At 37.5% G+C, this 12911-nt stretch overlaps 1 protein-coding gene across 1 annotated transcript; it reads right to left on the bottom strand.

Annotated features, from left to right (window-relative positions):
• Window positions 1–1843: 1843 nt before the first annotated feature.
• LOC117288977 (beclin 1-associated autophagy-related key regulator-like) lies at window positions 1844–12869 on the bottom strand. The gene is made up of 11 exons (XM_033769859.1): window positions 12564–12869; window positions 11525–11587; window positions 11036–11078; window positions 10085–10166; window positions 9435–9533; window positions 7550–7676; window positions 6662–6864; window positions 6104–6260; window positions 5175–5265; window positions 4565–4650; window positions 1844–4214 (listed from the first exon to the last, which is right to left on the bottom strand). Exons 1-11 carry the CDS (start codon window positions 12800–12802, stop codon window positions 3845–3847), a joined length of 1560 nt encoding a protein of 519 aa, XP_033625750.1. The 5' UTR covers window positions 12803–12869; the 3' UTR covers window positions 1844–3844.
• Between the last annotated feature and the right edge of the window lie 42 nt (window positions 12870–12911).

Genomic DNA, 12911 nt, shown 5'->3' on the forward strand with positions numbered 1-12911 from the left:
TGTCGGCACTCTGGACTTGTTGTCGGCTCGTTGTCGGTTTTTAGCATGTTCAGTGGGACCGCTCACACTGCCTAGATTTTAAGAGTGGCCATATATAGTACATATAGTCATAGTGATGTGATAAATTAATAAATGTTGACATTGTTGTGTACCTTCCTTGACTGTCTGTCCTTGACACTGACACTGACAGTAATATTAATAACTTATTTCTAAATTCTTAATATCCAACAAGAGTGAAACTTAAAAATATTAATTAATGAACAAAAACACACCTATGCAAAGCGCACGACGACTGGACAAACATGGCCACGCAAATTACCAAAAACACAAACTGACCCAAAAGGCCAACCAAATGCCAAGTTACAACATTCCAATCGGTAAACAAACGTAAACAAGTTTGAAAAATGAAAGGATACTGTAAATTGCTGCTTCCCAGTCTTCCATCATGTACGTACACGACACAACTTGATACTGCAGCCACAGCCACTTAAAAAAGGCCACAACTCGCTGGAAAAAACTCAAATCTTTCTTAGATTTTGCCATTTTTGTCGATATATTTGGGTCTGGTCCGAACTGTTCACACACCCAAAAAAGATATTTGTAGTAGTACTCTGTGCTATCGTGTCGCACACACCGTACGTAGTGTGAGTCATGCACTTAGTCGGGTTTCCTATGCAAATCCTTATACGCATACATCCAAGACGGTTGGGGTTTATACATAATCCATAAACCTACAAAGTGGGGCGCCCTCATCGACAAAAACAACTTTACAATATCCATAAACAATTCAATATTTTGTGTAATTTTCCAGATATTCTAACAGAAGAACTGTTTTATTCATGAAAAACCCACATACACAATTATTTGAATGAAGAAATGACAAGCATTCAAATTAACCATGGAGGATGGAGATATTTTTGATTGAAAGTTTCAGAGCTCAATCAATCGACATCATCAAAAATTTGTTGTTGTTGAAATAAATTATCAGGTTTTGTTCTCACAAGATCAAAACTAACTGTTTTAATTATTTCTCAAACACCACAGCAATTCCAGCAAAATAACTCCAAGGGAAGTTTCCACATGACCATCTTTACACAATGAAAGCTGTGTACAAATCTGGGAGTTTCACTCTTGTCCAAGTGCAATGTCACAAAAACTGGGTAAAAAAAAGGAGGATAACATCAAGAAAGACACACTAAAACATTTCAAATGTACACTCACTCAATTTATTTCAACATTACAAAAAATAAATAAACTGGCATTTCTGAAAATCACTTTCAAGACTTCCACACATAGTAACTAAAGCTCCATGCTCTTATTTTTGCTAGAACTGAATATATATATGTTGCCACACTCCCATATCCTATTCTCCTGTAACTGTAACTTCGCACCATATTGTTTTGAATGCCTGACCCAACTAAAAGAACTTGTTCTTTGGGCCAACTGCCAGGTCCTAGTCCATCTGAATCCTTCATTTTGTGATTCGGACACTAAGGACTGCTAGGTAATTGTTTCACAGAGCACAAAATAGTTGTTTGATCATGCATTATATTCCCCATAATTTCCAGAATATGAAATCCCTCCAATCCTCCCCCCCCCCTCATTATGTTAAGTGGATTGGAATGATGTTTATACAGTTTTAAAAAGTCTCAGTTTGCTTGTGAAACTAAGTATTGCACGTGGTGCTAGAAACAAACGTTTATTTTATGTTTTAAAAGCTTACAAATAATTACTTTGATAAAAAGTATATTTAAAAAATAGAAAAGAAAACAAATTATGTAAATAATTTTTTCAAATACAAAATAATAACTCTTAATTTAGAAAAGAAAAAAATTAAACAGATTCGAAGGGCCTTTAATGTTTGTTTGTTTGTTTGATTGATTGATTGATTGATTGATTGATTGATTACAACAATATTCATCATTTTACCATAGCTGGCTTGGGAGGTGAACAACAATTGGTAAGGTTATCTTAGATTTAGAAAATAAAATAAGATGTAATATTTTCATTCAGGCTGATTTTAAAACACATTTCTAAAAGCCCCAAAAAGTGGTAAAGCGTTAATTCAAGAATACTAGCTGCCCAAATTACCTTTTAAGCACAGAATCTCAAACACTATTTTCCAGCAAAACAAATTTCTGTGAAATACAGCTCATGTCTATAACATTGTTGACAAAGTTTGCATATTATTTTTTTCCTCCAGTGAAAATGTTCAACGGACATAATGCTAGGTGGCCACGCATGGAGTTGTACTATAAACAGAACTAGCAGGCATACGAAACCACATGACACAACCATACAAGAAGCAAGAAAATGGCACTGACCATCGTATAACACAGGTCAGAAAACAATTCATACGACCACCATTTTGTAAATGGCAAGCTCATTGTAATTTATTCACAGGGACTTGTGCCCATGGTTTTACAGCGTAGTTATGTGTGCTCCATCTAGTTCTGTTATATGCCACAATAAGCAACACCAAACTGACTACACTACACTTCTGCGCACTTCTGTTTTAGAAAACTTCAAGTTTAAAAACACCTTCCTCTATTCTTTAATCCAATTCCTTCTGATGCTTAGGGTCACACATGGAGGAAGGAAATGGGTCACCCATGCATGGTTCCTCCTACATGGTTGAATTTCAAAACTGCCAGTCTAATCAATCTAGCATTATACAAATTGTACATGAAGTAGTCTTTCACAAATTTCCCTGCAAGAGGGCGCTACCATCCACAAACTGCTGTAACAAAGTTGATGATAAAACCACATAGTGGAGAAAATTGTGACAAATTAAAACAAGGTCTTGCACCAAGACTACATACATAGCTGATAGCAAAGTATGTGTGCATAGCACAAAATGTTAACAAACACACACCACTCGAGTGTCTCTGGTTCCCTGTGAGGTGCCCTGCGATGTATTGTGATGCTTTACTATGAAAAACACTATAAAATTGGGTGGCTACAATTAGACTTTAAAAAGGGCTAATAATGCATTAACATTCAAATTGAACAGCCTACTAGACATGCAACAGGACTCATAATTTTCACTGGAGGTGCGGCAAGTAATTTTAGCATCAGGCCAGTAAACTCATGACTGGACAAGTCAGGAAGTCTTGCCTTTTGTTCAAATGTTAACTCTCAGTCTGGCAAATATCTTTCAATATCGTTGAGTAGTGAAGAATACCTACACAAATTTAAAACAGTTTAAACTGCATACTTGTAATTGTTTTTCCCATTTTAATTCCGGTCTCATGAAAGTAAGTCTATTCCAGTCAACATTTTGAGCTTCATGCCCTGCAGTCTGGTGGAAGTTTCCATCCAAGTTCGAGCCCTGACTGGTGTAAACTGATGAACTGTCCTCAACTATTCCAGACAGGTAGGCTTGACTGGGATATCCTGTAATCACAGACCATCCAAACTAACTTGTTTAATGGGGGATACTCAGGTAGTCAAGTTACTAGACCTAGATGAGGTACTGCATCCTGATTTGCAGCTACCATCTTGGAAAAATAACAGGAGTTTTGAACTTCACCTTCAACAAGTTCTTCAACTTGGTGTATCCACACAACCACATTAACCGACAGCAGCTCAGTGCCTCTCACATTACCTTTGACCTTTGGTTACTCTTCAAACAAAGAAGATTTTTTTTTTACACTACCACGAAATTGTGGTAAGGTAACTTCTGGCTTGTTATTTCTCAGCGTAGCCTTAAAGGAGGCAACATTTTACACCTGATCATGACAGATCCTTCCTCTTTTTATGAATTTTGTAAACAAGGAGGCCATTTCCCTTGACAGCACCTTCCTGATTATTCCATTGCCATGACAACATAACCATGGCAATGTCACCTCTGGCTTGTGGCAGCTCTCCAGAAGGAAACAACAGATGCAGCAGCAGAAGACATCAAGCCCCCTGTAGTCGAGGCCGAAGCTTCAGCCCCAAGCAAACGCCCATCACTGTCATCGCTACCTTCCTGCTGGAAGGACGCCAGCGACTCCGGAAGGGGACTGGTCGTGCTGCTTGGGTTACCAGTTAGAGTGGTGACCTGGGACTCTAAGACGTTTTCCCATTCCAGATCATCTGACGTATCACTGTTCTCGTCATTGAGATGTGATAAAGGCTCACTGTTGCTCTCAGACTCACTGGGAAGACGACTGAAGGATACTTTGGGTACGGAGAGCAATAAATCAGCATGAACTTCAATGGGACCACTCCTATAACAACAACAGACAGACATTAGAGACCCTTCTCACTCTTTGAATTTTCTATAAATGAAGGAGTTCTGCTACGCTGGAGTACTACGCACACAGTATGTATGACAAGTAAGCATATGGCAATCCAGCATTTTTTTAAGTAGCACATGTTTGTGCAGTTTTACATTAAAATGTGTATGCGGTGGTGTTGTGTGCATGTAGGTTGTCCAGCGTGGCAAGCAATACAATGGTGACTTTATCTGAGAAGCTAAAGGATTGCTTTCTTACTATATACGTTGATATTAGAGACAGCATAATGCTTGATAGACAGATAGCAAAATGGATAAACACCCAACAAACTTCAACTCTACCTTCCTAGATGTTTGCTGTTGGGGCTGAGTAGTGTCAAAAGGTTCCGTACGGTGTAATGAGGATGCAGACAGTCTGGTTCAACATTCTAAACATAATTCAGAGATCGAAAAATATTATTGCAAGACCTAGCAAAATTTTGAAATAACTATCAAGCTTATTTTGCACACTATTAAACATCAAGTTTTTGTGTTTTTAAACATGCATAGATTTACACAGCATCATTTCAATAATTGTTAATGAGAGCAATGATGATAACACTTAGTTACCTGTTCATGTTTGTTGTGTTGTCATTTAGCCTTCGAGAAAGACTCTGCTAGGGTTGAAACGTCAGGCCATCAACTATTTTTTGCATTTATACCCATTGGTTGGTAAGTTGTTTGCAACAGCTAATTCTATTTTCTCAAATAAAACCATAACAAATCTGATACAGAACAAACATTTATAAAAAGACTGCTGTGGGAAAGAGGTTGCAATGTTGATTCCAACCCTTCACCAACAAGGTAAACTATACACTTCTATCCAATGAAGATAAACCACAGGCAGAAGCTCCGGCTAAAATGTGATAACAGTTCTCTATTTACAGTACCAGAAAATTTAAAAACGTTGTACCTGACTGAAGCAAAGATAAAGCACATTTATGTTGAGTTTATCAACAGCCTTGTAGAACTCGTATGGGCTTAGTTGGTCCCCACAAAACAAACTGTAAAAACAAAACGAAATTAACAGGTTAAAGGGACGCTGTAAACAAGTGGCATAATGGGGAAGTTATGCCAGATTTTTTGTCAGACACAAGGATGACCCAAATGTTCCCAGTTTTCCTAAAATATGTATGTCCCAATTTCTTAATTTGACACCTTTCGTTTAAACTTAGTAGGCCTACAGTACAATTTGAAGTACGTTTTACAAAATTGTAATAGTCAGTGGGTAACTGGAAACCTAGGAAGTAAGTATTTCTAAAATATTGGAAAGTACAGTGATCAGGATCAAACTGGGACTAATTCCATGTAACTGCTTGCACATACGTCAGATTTATTACTATTATTATTATTTATAAAACTGGTTTTTTTTTAAGGTACAATATACTGTATACAAATAGTCTCTAAGGGGATGGCACACATCAAGGTAACCAGGATTAACAAAAATATACTCAAACACTTTGGCTTGAAATGAAAATGGCTGCTGAACCCACGGCAGCACCATGTACACCCTTTATGGTGCTATAAGGGTCCCATATTTCAAAAACTTAAAAAAGCGGTCTTAAAAAAAAATAAGCGCTTTGAGACACCCTTAGATAAAGTGTTCATAAAAACTAGTAATTGTTTTATTATTGTTAAAATGTGATAATTAAAAGTACAACATAATACAATTGCAAGTCAATTTTTATGCAAACAGCCCAGAAATCTGTAGTAAGACTGGCCCTAGATACAAAAATGATTACAGATAAAATTTACTTAACAAATTGAGGAAGATAACCAAGACTACATACACAAGTTTTAACAAACAGCAATAGCGTCTTGAAACAAAGACTAGTGCCTGACCTGAAATGTGACTTTTTGGGAAGCACAACGTTGAGATAGAACGCTAGTAGAGACACCAACTGAGCCGTATGACATAAAGCACCACTGATCATCTTACCAGGGTTGTAAAGGTCCAGCTGAGAATCAGATGCTTGGTGGTCATTTTCTTTGGCTGCAACTGAAAAACAAAACGAACGGTAAATGGTGTATCGTGGCTGAGCGGATAAGAACACAGGACTCAAGCTGTGGTGTTTCTGATCAGCAGAATGTGGGTTCGAGTCCAGATTGTGACACCTGTTAACCATCATTTAAAGCCGACATTGTTGCATCCAACTGTTTGGACATGATCTCCGATTTGCAAAAAACCTGTATATCAGGGAACAATTTCATAAAGCCTGTAAGCACAACAAAAACTTTCTGAGCACAGAATATTATTGCTTAGCAGAACCAGGTTAACTACCCAAATAACATTAAGTTTGCATTGCTGTGCCTGATGTCCGACTAAATTTTTGCATAGCAAGATTTCGTCAAGCAGTATTTTCTGCTTAATAGCTTTATAAAATTGGTCCCTGGTCTTACCCCAAGCGGTGTATGCAGTATAGTCTCCATTAGCAGGTAGACACACAGCGCTCGGATGCACCAGACTATAATGTACCTCTTGGCTATTCTCTGTGTAGACCCAACGTCCCTGTACATAAGCCATTTTCCTTGCCTCAGCCAGAGCCGCTACCACTTCTTCATCCCCTTCACGCTCCTCCTCTGGGTCTGTTTGTTTACTTTCTCTGTCAGCGTAAAAGGAGAACTCAATCTATCACCACAGGGATTGGGCTAAATGAATCCATTGCAACTTCTTTTCCATCATGGCATCATGTCAAAAGGAGCCGTCTTTATTTAAGTCTGATACTAAATTTCGCATTTTTTTTAAAGGGAGAAAATCGCCAAACATCACAAGGTCATGCTGGGCGGCCACTCTAAGGTGTGGGCTACACTTAACTGATTTGGGCCACCGACCCAAATCAACTGTCACCAGGGGCATATTGCCACCTACTCCTGGAGCTGAAACAGATTCACCTCCTTTACAGTTCATAAGGATGTAGGCATGGGTATCATCCACTAGGAGCCTGGCTGGTACAGCAGAATACACTACCATTACCTTTTACAAAGCAATTATGGTTAAGTACCTTGCTGAAGGGCACAAGTGTCATGACTAGGATTCGAGCACACTGTGTTACTGACTACACCAGAGCTTGGGTCCAGTGAACTAGACCACAATTCCCACAATTTTCATTGAATTAGGTAAAGTGTTAGTTGGTCCTGTTTTTTTAGTCTTAAAAAGTAGGGTCTTAGATTAATAGAACTCATAACCATAAAAACTGATTCAGTGAGAAGCACTGCAGCTGCTAGTATAAACTGTTTTGAGAAAGGATTCCCAACGAAGTAATATTGTTTAGATATACATGATCTTACCCAGTATGTATTTCATTAATTGGGAAGATATAAGAGATGAGCTGATCAACATTAGTTCTTCTCAGAGCTGACAACTTCTCCTCACGGTCCGGGAGTTCATCATGGGTATGGCGCATGGATATTTGCTCTGCAAAAAGTCAGAGCCACAAACTTGGTTAAAAAACTTACTTACGACGCGTGTTGAAAACATGCTCAACAACTAGTGTGTTTCATCCAGCTTAAGCTCGGTTCATACTTCATGCCAAAGTGTAGGAAGTTTTCTCGTGTCACAATTGGACAACAGCGCGCACTGACTATTGCGTAGCCAACATTTGCTCCCCATTCACTTTCGAGTGAAGTAAGAAACTGGCTTTAGGATCACATAGTTCTTCCTCTAGGAAAACATTCAAATAGAAAAAAAACATTAAGAGTTTCTACACATGACCTTTCTCAACACATTATGTCATAGACTTCTATGAAGCACCATCCTTTCCAGGCAGCCTTGGGTATATGTAATTCCTATGTATGTACGGCCGACACTGGTACCAGAGACTGCCACAAAGTAGCATACTTTCCAGGCTAGCCTTGGGTATATGTAATTCCTATGTTTGTACGGCCGACACTGGTACCAGAGACTGCCACAAAGTAGCATACTTTCCAGGCTAGCCTTGGGTATATGTAATTCCTATGTTTGTACGGCCGACACTGGTACCAGAGACTGCCACAAAGTAGCATACTTTCCAGGCTAGCCTTGGGTATATGTAATTCCTATGTTTGTACGGCCGACACTGGTACCAGAGACTGCCACAAAGTAGCATACTTTCCAGGCTAGCCTTGGGTATATGTAATTCCTATGTTTGTACGGCCGACACTGGTACCAGAGACTGCCACAAAGTAGCATACTTTCCAGGCTAGCCTTGGGTATATGTAATTCCTATGTTTGTACGGCCGACACTGGTACCAGAGACTGCCACAAAGTAGCATACTTTCCAGGCTAGCCTTGGGTATATGTAATTCCTATGTTTGTACGGCCGACACTGGTACCAGAGACTGCCACAAAGTAGCATACTTTCCAGGCTAGCCTTGGGTATATGTAATTCCTATGTTTGTACGGCCGACACTGTTACCAGAGACTGCCACAAAGTAGCATACTTTCCAGGCTAGCCTTGGGTATATGTAATTCCTATGTTTGTACGGCCGACACTGGTACCAGAGACTGCCACAAAGTAGCATACTTTCCAGGCTAGCCTTGGGTATATGTAATTCCTATGTTTGTACGGCCGACACTGGTACCAGAGACTGCCACAAAGTAGCATACTTTCCAGGCTAGCCTTGGGTGCATGCATTTCTTCTGCCTGTACATCGTTGGTATTATGTGGAAACCCCATGACTTGTGTACTGTAAACTTAGTCTCCTGAGGAATTTTTTGGCAAGAGCCAGTTGTTCAGGGGACTGCACCAATAGTGATATTTAGTAAAAAGGGTTTATAAATATAAAACACATCTTAAGTCATCACACAAGCACGAGTGGAATACATAAAGAAAAACAAGCGCTTCTGCGTCCTATATCCAATGAGGACGAAGGCCAAGTTGGATATGGGACACAGACTAGCTATATTTTTTCATATTCAACGAGGGCGCGTGTTTAAAAAAAAATTTCTTCCAGTCTCACGTGCAACTCGACAAACAGCATGCACGCGCACAAAGTTTAGAATGTAATTTTGCACTGTCCGTATACGGAGCGTGACGCACTGACATCACAATACGCACTGTGCAATAAAAACACTGGAAGTAGTATATATGTTTTTATACCACCCTCCAGTTCGTGCATCTGATTGGTGGATTAACACATACTAGAAGATAATGTTAACTACTCAATAAAAGTGGCTGCATATGTGCGAACTCACCTATGTATTTCTTAATGCGCTCCAGTTTATGCTGGTGTATTCCAGCTTTTGTCGTCATGTCTCTAATCTTTGTACTCTGTAAAGTATGTGCGGTTTTGTCTGCAAAGGAAACAAAATAGTAGCCAATGAGAAAGAAATGATGTAAAATGACAGAAAATTTAAGGTTAGCAATTTCTGAAGGATGTCAATCATTCGGTTTTCAGAAAAGTAATAAATAACTAGACTAGGTCTATGAAACTTAAGCAAGCAACATTGTGCATGCTGATAGAGTAGTTGGTGCATGCAATTCAATTCAATTCAACTCAATAAAACTTTATTGTCCCTTTATAGGCAACTACTAATGCCTTATTACATAAAATACATTCAAACAGTATGCATCAAATTACATAAGATAAATAGTGAAAATGTTTACAGATGTAAAATATCGTTGCAGTATCTGCTGCTAAAATATATGATTGGAACTGCCTCTAGCTACTGGGTAAGCTTGGTGGTCTAGTGGTTAGGCATTTGCTCTGGAATGGCAAAGGTTGGGGGCTCAAATCCCAACAGAGTAATATACCTGTGGGTTTTTTCGCCACCGAACGCAACAAAGTACAGTGCTCATTTCTTGGGTAAAACACAGATGTTATACAATATCAATAACAACTCACCAACTTGTACCATATTCTTGCTTTCGTCCAGAGCTTGCTGCACCAACTCTAACCTCTCCTTCAACATTGAAATCTCCCATTTCTAAGATACAGCAAATCATGAAATTATTCTAATAGTTAAATTAAATATTTGTGGTGATGCACTTATTTTTTAACAGAGTTACAAGTTGCAAGTCTCTATAAAATGGTGTAAAATTTTACTGCATTTGAAACTTTTCCAGAGCAAAAACAAACAGTACATTTCGAGGATGAAATTTTGTGCCAATCAACAGGTCTAAATGTTATTTTGATTGAATGTCACAAAAGTTCAGGAATGAACTGAAATTCTTTGTAGACAAATTTCCAGACCAAAAAATAAATAAAATTATTTGAGATAAATTGCAGTGGAATTTCACACAATTATAACATGAGTTTAGAAACAAGTAAATTTTTTCCCATTTCTTTTTCGTAAAATTTCTATCTATTTGAAAATGAGTGGAACAGAATTTGACCTTGAAGAACTGGTCATTTTTTTCCCAGTTTCTTTCTTTCTTTTTCCCCCTTTCCAACTCTCTCTCTCCTGATTCTAATGGGCCCAATTCTTAAATTTGTTTAAATTGTGTTTAAGATCGAAGGCAAAGTGTATTTAGATTTTGTTGGGGTAGGTTTGAAACTTTCCATCATACAGAAGTTGCTGTTGGTAGTAGACCAATCCTTTAAAAACTTTGAGCAAACTGATAAATCACGAAATATCATGAACAAAACGAACACGACTGTACATTCTAAAATGCATGATTGTACAATTTTCCCATAGCCACAATGCAAGAGTAGTAGTTGTGTGTTAACATTTGTGGGTGAACCTGTCTGTTGTAAAGAATGTATATTTTTGCCGGCCAAACTTTAATCCAGAACAGTTTAGGCATTTTCACCCCGATGAACCCCATCCCAAGTCCCCCAACGACAGTGCCTTACCTTTGCTGCTATGGCAACAGATTTTTCAAGCTTTCTTGATACTCTATAAAATAAAATAAAATTGAGAACAAAAAAATCATTGGAGACCAGAACTAATTTATGTATTTTGAACAGAAGTTTCATTTTTTTTCTTCTCAAATCAGTCAAACTATAATTCACATTTTTATCAATGTCACTATTTTCAACCAGATCGTTCTTGTAATAAAAAAAGGAAGAATTTTAACATATTATTTATTTACATAATTTATTTTATTAAATTTTTGGGGTATATGGAATATTCATTAAAAAATGCAGCAATGAGCAACTGAAATACAAAGGAAGGAAAACAAAACACCTGGAGCCAAAAGGAATGCCTTTGAATTAAAGAAACACAGTTCCTGTCTAGAGTTTCTCCACCTGGTCCGAAAGAAAACAACAAATAAATGTTGAAAGAAAAGGAAAGCTGTTTTCAAAAAGTGAATTCTGATATGCAATTGTCCATGGTCTTACTTTTCATAGATACCAGCTCTTTCCTTATGGAGTTGTTGCAAACGATGTAACTTGTCCGAAAATCTGTAAAATTTACACAATATACAAAATCACTAAGTTTCAATCTTAAAGGTAGGGCTATATATTGGTTATTCACAAAATTACTTGGTGAGAAGCACTGCAGCTGTTGATAATTTAGTATAAAAAATAATCTACTTTGAGAAAGAATTCCCTTCAAATTAATATAATATGGTTTGCTTTTTTCTTTATAATTTTGCCTAGATTATAGATTTAAAATAGGTTAAACGTTTTACCTTGACAAAAAACAGTCTACGACCCAAATTTTCCAAGGTTTTTAATTTTAATCTTTTCCCCATCACAAATATTGACTTTTTATTTTGAGGTGAACATAGAATAGGATTTAAACTGTGACACCCGGCTTTACAACATCTGGTTTTGGTGCTTTAACAACTGAGCTTACTATTGACATCTAGCCAGATTAATTATTCAATTTAAATAAAAATACCTTATAAAATAAAAAACATAATAATAATAATAATGTGTACAAACAATAAAATAACTTTACGCAAAAAAACTTTCAATATAATATGTACCTAGTTGCGATATAACAGAACCTCCTCTTCCTTGCGGGCGGCCTGCCGTCGGGAGGAGGGTTCACAACTATTGACTACTACTATGTCATCAATAAATCATAGCGCAAACTTCTAGTGGGAAATAAAGTCTGAAATTGCCATACTGCGGTGTTAAATAGTGTTAAAACATTTTTACCAATGAGTTTTGACAGTAAAAACACAACCAAAACAATATCAATAATATTTATTTAATTAATGTTAACATGGAGGTAGAAATAGTAAAAGCAAAATTATAAAACAAGACAAAGAAAGTCAAAATATCAAGATATATTTTATAAATACATTGAGTATTTGATGCACCAGCATGGAGACAGAATAATGCCTGATAATTTGTATATATTTTGATTGCAAATCAAAAATGGTAGATTTGAGCTTTGTACCCGAGTTTGCAATCCTAGTTTTCCTACCTTTCAGTGACAGCACTGAGCTTGCCGTTCCCACTGCTGATGTTGTTGTTGCTAGAATGGATAAAATCTCCCTTTTCTACACACTTTGTGCAAGTAAATGGCTTCTTGGTTCTTTCACAAAGTGGACAGCGTTCAACAGCAATAATGAGACCACCAAACGGGGGAACTATTCGGGGGAATTCGTTATTTTGGCTGTCATCTATGTCGTGAATGTTTTCTTCTTGCGAGGCCATTTCCATTTTTATTTATTTTTAGTGATCAGTCATACCAAATAACAATGCGCATTACACCCAGACGTTATGTCTGAATTGAATGTGTGTTAACGTAGAGATGCCATTTACTAGGTAG

This window comes from Asterias rubens, chromosome 1, assembly GCF_902459465.1.
Source record: "Asterias rubens chromosome 1, eAstRub1.3, whole genome shotgun sequence".
NCBI classification, from domain to species: Eukaryota; Metazoa; Echinodermata; class Asteroidea; order Forcipulatida; family Asteriidae; genus Asterias; species Asterias rubens.